Source organism: Elephantulus edwardii, unplaced genomic scaffold (genome assembly GCF_000299155.1).
Source record: "Elephantulus edwardii isolate Elephantulus edwardi_28Jun2011 unplaced genomic scaffold, EleEdw1.0 scaffold00152, whole genome shotgun sequence".
In the NCBI taxonomy this organism is placed as follows: Eukaryota; Metazoa; Chordata; class Mammalia; order Macroscelidea; family Macroscelididae; genus Elephantulus; species Elephantulus edwardii.
The window spans coordinates 28,643-36,125 of NW_006399902.1; the positions used below are offsets into that span (position 1 = coordinate 28,643).

At 34.7% G+C, this 7,483-nt stretch overlaps 1 protein-coding gene across 2 annotated transcripts in view; it reads left to right on the forward strand.

The window, feature by feature from the left end:
- GMEB1 (glucocorticoid modulatory element binding protein 1) overlaps window positions 1–7,483 on the forward strand; it is a 38,647-nt gene that overhangs the window by 21,473 nt on the left and 9,691 nt on the right. For both annotated transcript variants that reach the window (XM_006894912.1, XM_006894913.1), the window contains exons 6-8: window positions 257–388; window positions 799–936; window positions 3,220–3,342. In XM_006894912.1, the coding sequence (XP_006894974.1) occupies window positions 257–388; window positions 799–936; window positions 3,220–3,342 (393 nt within the window). The remainder of the gene's footprint in view (window positions 1–256; window positions 389–798; window positions 937–3,219; window positions 3,343–7,483) is intronic.

Here is a 7,483-nt window from a genome sequence, read left to right on the forward strand (position 1 = left end):
TTTAAAAATAGTTTTTCATTTTCTAGTCAGAAGAAAATGTTCCCCTTTTTTCAAGGCATATTCTCTTTAGAACAGCCAATCATCTTGGCTTTCCTAGGATTCTAATTTTAAAAGTTTAGACCTTTAGGTCAGAAACCAGAATGGTAAAATAACAGAAAGGGACACAGTGGCTGTGAATATGAAGTGTAGAGGATAGCTGTGATTATTTTTTTTTAAATAAAATTCACTGATCTTCTTTCCAATGGACTGGTTTTAGGTAGCATCACACAGATTGCTATCTCGGAGGAGAGCATGGAAGAGGCAGGGCTAGAATGGAACTCAGCTCTCACTGCTGCTGTCACCATGGCCACAGAGGAGGGTGTGAAGAAAGATTCGGAGGAGATTTCAGGTATGTTACTGTGGGGCTCATATATGTTCACCCTCACTATATCTTACCACCATTATGCAGATAGGCATAAAAATCTCTCAATTAATTTTGCTCTTTTTCTCATGCGTACTCATTGTAGCCCCAAACATCATTTTTTTAATCCATGTAACAACCCTGCAAATTCACATTTTACACTTGGAAAAACTGAAATTCAGAAAGTTTCAGCAATTTAACTGAAACAGTTGAATGACTGATATGCATCAGAGATTAAGTCATTGACCCTCTAGTCTTTCCTTTTCACCCTACCAGTTTTTTCCAGAAATTAACCAATAAGGTAGCATTTTTCAGTGCAAATTGTTTTAAATTTTTCATTGAAGACAATATACTGAGATAGCTCTCTAGCATTCCTTGTTTACTCTGTCTTTTGCCAGAGGACACTTTGATGTTCTGGAAAGGAATAGCTGATGTAGGACTGATGGAAGAAGTTGTCTGTAATATACAGAAGGAAATAGAGGAATTACTCAGGGGAGTTCAGCAGCGGCTCATCCAGGCTCCCTTTCAGGTCACAGGTGAGTGAATAGCATGTAAATAAAATGGATATTTATTAAACACAACTGTGGTCCAGTCCTGTAAGGTCATGAAAACCCTGAGATGTAGTTACATTCCCGCCCCTCACCCCATTCTATAGATTGGAAGTTAAGGTTTATTAAAAAACTAGTTCCACACTACTGTCAAGTTGATTCTGACTCGTAGTTGATTCTGACTCGTTGTGACGACCCTCCATAGGGTTTATGAGTCTGTATCTCTATGGGAGGAGACTCTCCAGTGACTGGTGGATTTCAGCCCCTGCCTGACAGATTAGCAGTCCACTGTGCCGCCATAGGTTCTACACATACCGAAAACTGGAGAAGTATAATAAATGGTTTTTAGGGTATTCTTATGTTCTCAGTTAAAGACTTTCAGAACTATTGTATATACTTTAGCTGGTTTTTAATACTTGCAAGATGCTTCTTGTGAATGATGTAAAAAATGATACTCATCTGATATAAGTAGGGTTATGAACATAAACTACCTTAGAGCAAAAAATACACGTGATTGGAGTGAAAAAGACAACAGTTCAGAAAACACTGTGGTTTAGATAGGGTGGTCAAAGATGACCTTTCTAAAGGGATCACATTTGAATAAAGACTTGAATTGACGAACTGGCCAGGTACTAAGCTTGGAGAAGGAACATTCTAAACAGAACAAAGATCCTGAAGCAGAAATGAGCTTTTCAGGTTCTAAGATTACAGGAGCTCTAGAGCAGCTACAGGAAGCTCAGGTGATATAATCTGTTGGGAGTTGAGCTGCTAACTTAAAGCCAGCACCTTTCTGGCAGAGAAAGATGAGCAGTATCCTCCTGTATGATTTACAGTCTCCTGCTGCTGGTTTAGTTTGGAGTCAGTTCCAACTTGATGGCAATGAACTTGAGTTCTTTTGGGGTGACTCTGCAGTAGTCTATGCTGTGGGGAAAGTGATGAGGGTAGAGCAGAAGAAGGAACTCAGCTAATAACTGCTGATTATAACTTTGGCTTTTATGCTAAGATGATCATACTGACTTTGAACAAGGGGAGTGAGATTATCAGATATTTTTGAAAGATAACTCTGGTTTCTATGTAGAAAGTAGACCACCATCAAGAAAAAGTGAAAACAAAAAGATTAATTGTGAGACCCTTGGAGCAGTTAGTTCAGCCAAGAGATAGTAGTGGCATTGATTAGTATCGTAGTTAATAGTATACCTGGGCGGGAAGAAGTGATCAGATTGAGCACATAGTTTGAGTGTGGACTGGTAAGTCTTATTGTGATGGATTTTATATAGGATGAAAGAAAAAGAAAAAAAAATTCAGCATGATGTTTATCTAAACAGTAAGTGATAAAACCATTGGTGGAGAAAAAGGTTTAGACAAAAAATCCCAGTTGACCATTTATTTGTTAAATTGAAATGTCACTCAGATTGAAGGATCTGTGAATATTGAATGCTTAAAAGAGATCAGGGCTGAAGATTTATAGAAAAGAATTTTCAGCATGCAATGATCTTTAAAACCATAGAACTGAATGAAATGACTATGGAAGAGGGTCCAGATGGAGAAATGGTCACTCTGAAGAAAGTAGTGATAGCAGATATTGATTCTTTCAAGAAATTTTGAATAAAGGAGAACAGAGGACTAATAATAGTGCATCCTAGTCCCTGTTTTTTGTTTTTATTTTATTTTTTTTTGTTTTTAAAATATATTCTTTCTAATTTTCTTATCTCTCTTACAGAATGAGTATTAATCTCATTTGTTGCAGACGAGAAAAATTACTTCTAAAACTGACAGGAAGTCACACAGAGAGGAAATAACAAAACTACTGTTCATACTTAGCTCTCTTATAGTAACTGTGTTTTCTAAACCACAAACCAGAACGTATAATTAAATGCACCATTTCTTTTTTCTGATTTTCTAATCTATGTATTTATTTGGAGAGACTAAGATACAATTTTGGAAGCAGGAGTAGCATCCACTTCCTAAACAACATGCTTCTAGAAACGCTATGAACTTTAAGAAATGACAATAGTTATAGAAAGGCTTCAGGTCTTTTGTTCATGAGGTTTGATAGAAGTCATGCTTAACTAGATAGCAATCAACAACAAAGAAGAAGATATAATTAAATAAAATTTATTCACTATTTAATAACTATTAAAAATAAGGAAAAAACACAAAATTTGAAGAATTCTACCATTTTTTAGTTGTTTCATATTTATAAACAACACAGTAGAAGTTTGGTGTACCATTTCTATTTAACTGAAAAGGCATGTAATTTTTTTAAAATAGATGCTGCTGTTCTCAACAATGTTGCACATACATTTGGTCTAATGGACACAGTCAAGAAGGTTTTGGACAACAGGAAAAACCAAGTAGAACAGGGAGAAGAGCAGTTTCTTTATACTCTGACAGGTGCGTGTAACTTCCTGCCCTTCTTAAATGTATTATGTGGATTTCCTTGAGTTTTGATATTTTCCTTGTGACTTCACTTGAGGTTGGATTTCTTTTTTTTTATTAACATAGTATCAGAATTTGATCTTTATACACAGTCTGAAGTAAGGTGGAGTGATGAGATGTGAAGGAAGCACAAAGGTAGAAAGAAGGCAGCATCATGACTCTCCTTCTGTATCCTCATAAAGAGGATTAAGATGTCTGCTGGGTTGTTGTACTAATACAGTTATGTTGGTGACAGAGATGCAAATTGAAATGGACCTTTTATTTACTGCTTTTTCTGGTTGGTTATAAATTTAGTACTTCCTCCATTATTTGTAGTAATCAGAAATTAAGTGAATTATGTATAACTTAACTTTGTACCAGGTACTTATTTTCAAATTAGATTTTAGAAATTGAGTAAGACAGCCCTAATTACTAGACTAACTAGTAGACGCAGAAATAAAAGAAATTCTATGCCAGAAGCATGTCCGAGATAATCACATCTCGTAAACCTATTCACCAGTAGTCAAGAGAAGCTTTTGGAAAAAAGTGAAGAGAGGTGGAAAATAGAAAACAAATATGGAGTTTTAGCCATTGACTAATGTAGAATATGTTCTAGTTTAGTCATGGAGCCAAAAATTATTTAGCAAGAGAAGAACAAGTTAGGTTACTTTAAATTTATTTTTATATCTAGTTATATTTTAACTCAGTTATTGAGTGTTTTTGGAGATACCTATGTTACTTACTCCTTAGAAAACAGACAGCTAGGTTCCCCATTTTACAAATATACCAGTAGAGGCACAGAAAGGATAAATGACCTGTCATAAGCTGCATCACTATTTAGCAGCAAAGCCTGGAATAGACCTGTCTTCTTATTCCTGTTCCAGACGTGTCTTAACCTTAAAATTTTAAGTCATCAATTTTTTTTTATGATATACATACTGTCTTGTTTTCAGCTTTTTTGGATACATATTATTGCTTTTCCAAGTTACCATAGAGATAGTCTCTTAATTAAGATTATTTCCTGGAGAGTTGTTATTTATGTTTTCTAAATTTTCTTTGTTGTTGTGTACTGTAGTCATAACCAGGAGGAGATTGCCCATCTTTCTACCAGTGGCCTCTAACTGCATGCATTCCAGATTGCAACACACTTCTTGCCACTAGGCTACTTTAGTAGCTTATATAATGTTACAGTGAATTTTTATGAGTGTGCGTATTTTTCTTTTTATGATCTTTTAAATGTTTTCTCAGGACTAAATTTAAGTAATATTGATAATGTTTAATTAATATTTGCAACCTATTGTTAAAATCCCAAGAAGATGATACCAGTTTATATTACCAGCTTGAGCATATCAACATTGAACATTGTTATTTATACATTTCTTGATTTAAAATTTTTTAGATTATAGATTTAGTTGATTTAAAATTGTAATTTTATTGAAATATAAATTAAAATGAAGGTAGAAAAAAAAATCCAGTGGGTTTTTATTTTATTTTATTATTTTGTGTGTGTGTGTGTGTGTGTGTGTGTACTGTCAAATTGGATCTGACTGGTACAGGAGGAGATTGCCCCTCCTTCTCCAGCAGAGTATCTGGTAGATTCAAACCTCATATCTCTGGAATTGCAGTGCAGCGTCTTGCCAGTAGGCCACCAGAGCTCCCAAAATCCAATGTTTTATAACTTTAAAAGAGAGTATTTTATGGGTTCATAATGTATACTGCATTGAAACAGATAAGGGAGAAAACTGTTTAAAAGGGATATGTGATTAGGCATTTTTGTCATGACAGGAGTCCAGAGCGAAGGCTACATAGTGGAGTGGACCTGGGGGGGAGGGTCTGTAAAACAATGAAAGAGTTTTTCTTTTACTTTTCCAAGAGGATAGTGTACTTGAGGGGAGGGTTGGTAGGGGAGAAAAGTGCAACAATGAATGAATGGAAATCCAAAGTCTCTGTAAATTTTCATTGAAATTAATAATAAATTTAAAAAAGAGAGAATATTTTATAATTTTGGAGATGTTCCTGATCCTTATCTGTTTTTATTTTGAACAAGGAGCTGTCTTTAGCTCTCTCTTCATGTTCCATAGAGAGCATAATCTTTATAGGTATAGCCAAGTCTTTATTAAATGCTTATTAATCAATAGAGAAGTTCAAATATAGTAGTCAACAAGTTTGCTTTGGGAGAAGGAGAATATTAGGCTCATAGAGAAAAAGCCATCATTTAGACATCAGAGGATATTTGCCCCAGATTAGTGACCTTATTAAGTATATCACGTAACTCTTCAAATACCCATTAAAATGAACAAGAATTCTCAAGACCTCCTTCAGGTCTGTAATTCTTGGGAACTTCCTCTGTAACTTTCTGTAGCCTTTTTGGGGGACCAAAAGGAGGTAGGTCAATAGTCAGTTCCCACCAAAATTGTGTTCCTTGAGTGGCAGTTTAAATCATTGTTTTTCAAGTAGTAGCTATTGTAGGTCTAATGCAGTTTAAAAAGAATTGTGCAGATATTACTAATTTTCATTACCTCAAAACCAATTGGATATTTCTTTGGTTAGTTTTTTTGCAAACACACCCCTCAACTGCCATCAAGTTGATTGACTTAGAGTGACCCTATAAAGGACAAAACAGAACTTCCTATAGAGTTTCTAAGGCTGTAAATTTTCATAGAAGCACACTGCCTCATCCTTATCTGTGGCTAGTTGGTAGATTTGAACTGCCAATTTTTATTAGAAGCCAAATGCTTATAACCACTGAGCTACCAGGGTTCCTTATTTTAGTGTCAGGTGCCAAAATGCCAGAGTAGCTTTGAGACTTAAGGTATAGTAGGATATTCGGGAATACCAGCCTGAGAAAGATTCTGAACTGTTACCCTACCTGTACTCTTATAATGACATTTAATTACTGGAAGGATTTTTTTATTATCATTGGGTCTAGTTTTCACTTTGAAAACAGTAAAATCACTTGCATGTGGCCACATAATGACAAAATTGGGCAAGACCCTGACTTTCTTCTCTTTCTTTCTTTTCATTTTTTGTTCTAGTTTATTTGAGGTGTTATTTCCTTCTTAACTTTGTTATTTGTTGTTGTTATTATTGTTGGGGTTTTCTTTAATTATTAATTTTAAAATTATTAATTGGTCAAATATGTCCAGTACTTTATTTTGTTGAGTCTTTAGGGTTTTCTTAGTATCATATCATGTGCATATAGAAATAATTTTACCTCCTCTTTGCCAATTTGGATACCTATTATTTCCTTCTTTTGTCTTATTACTATTGCTAAGACTTCCAATACAATATTGAATAAGAGAGGTGATAGTGGGCATCCTTGCCTATTTCCTGTTCTTAAAGGGAATGCCTTTAATCTCTCTCCATTGATAACAATGTTGGCTCTCGGGATTGCATATATACATTTTTTTACTGTGTTGAAAGAAATTCCCCTCTAATCCTATTGTCTTGAGTGTTTTAATCAGGAAAAGGTGTAGGATTTTGTCAAAGGCCTTTTCTGCATCAATTGATAGGATCATGTGGTTCTTGTTTGCTTTGTTTATATGATGAATTACATTAATTGTTTTCCTGATGTTGAACCATCCTTGCACACATGTTATGAATCCCACTTGGTCATGGGGAATTATTTTTTTTGATATATCGTTGGATATTGGCCAGGATTTTATTCAGGATTTTTGCATCTATGTTCATAAGAGATATTGACCTTTATTTTTCTATTTTGGTGGTGTCCTTTCCTGGCTTTGGTATCAAGGATATGTTTGCTTCATAGAATGAGTCGGGGAAAGTCCATCTTTTTTTCTATTTTATGAAATACTTTGTGTAGAATTAGTGACAGTTCTTCTCTGAATGTTTATAAAATTCCCTTGTAAAGGGGTTTTTTTGCCTGAATTTTTTTTTTATTACCTTTTCAGTTTCTTCTTTTGTAATGGGTCTATTTAGATGTTCAATTTCAGTTTGTGTCAGTTTAGGTAGGTTGTGCATTTCTAAGTATTTCCATTTCCTCCAGGTTTTCATGTTTGTTTGAGTATTGTTGTTCTATGCCATCAAGTCTCTTGCAACTCATAGCAACCCTATGTATAAGAGCCCTAAACTCTGCCCTATCCTGTGCCAATCTCAC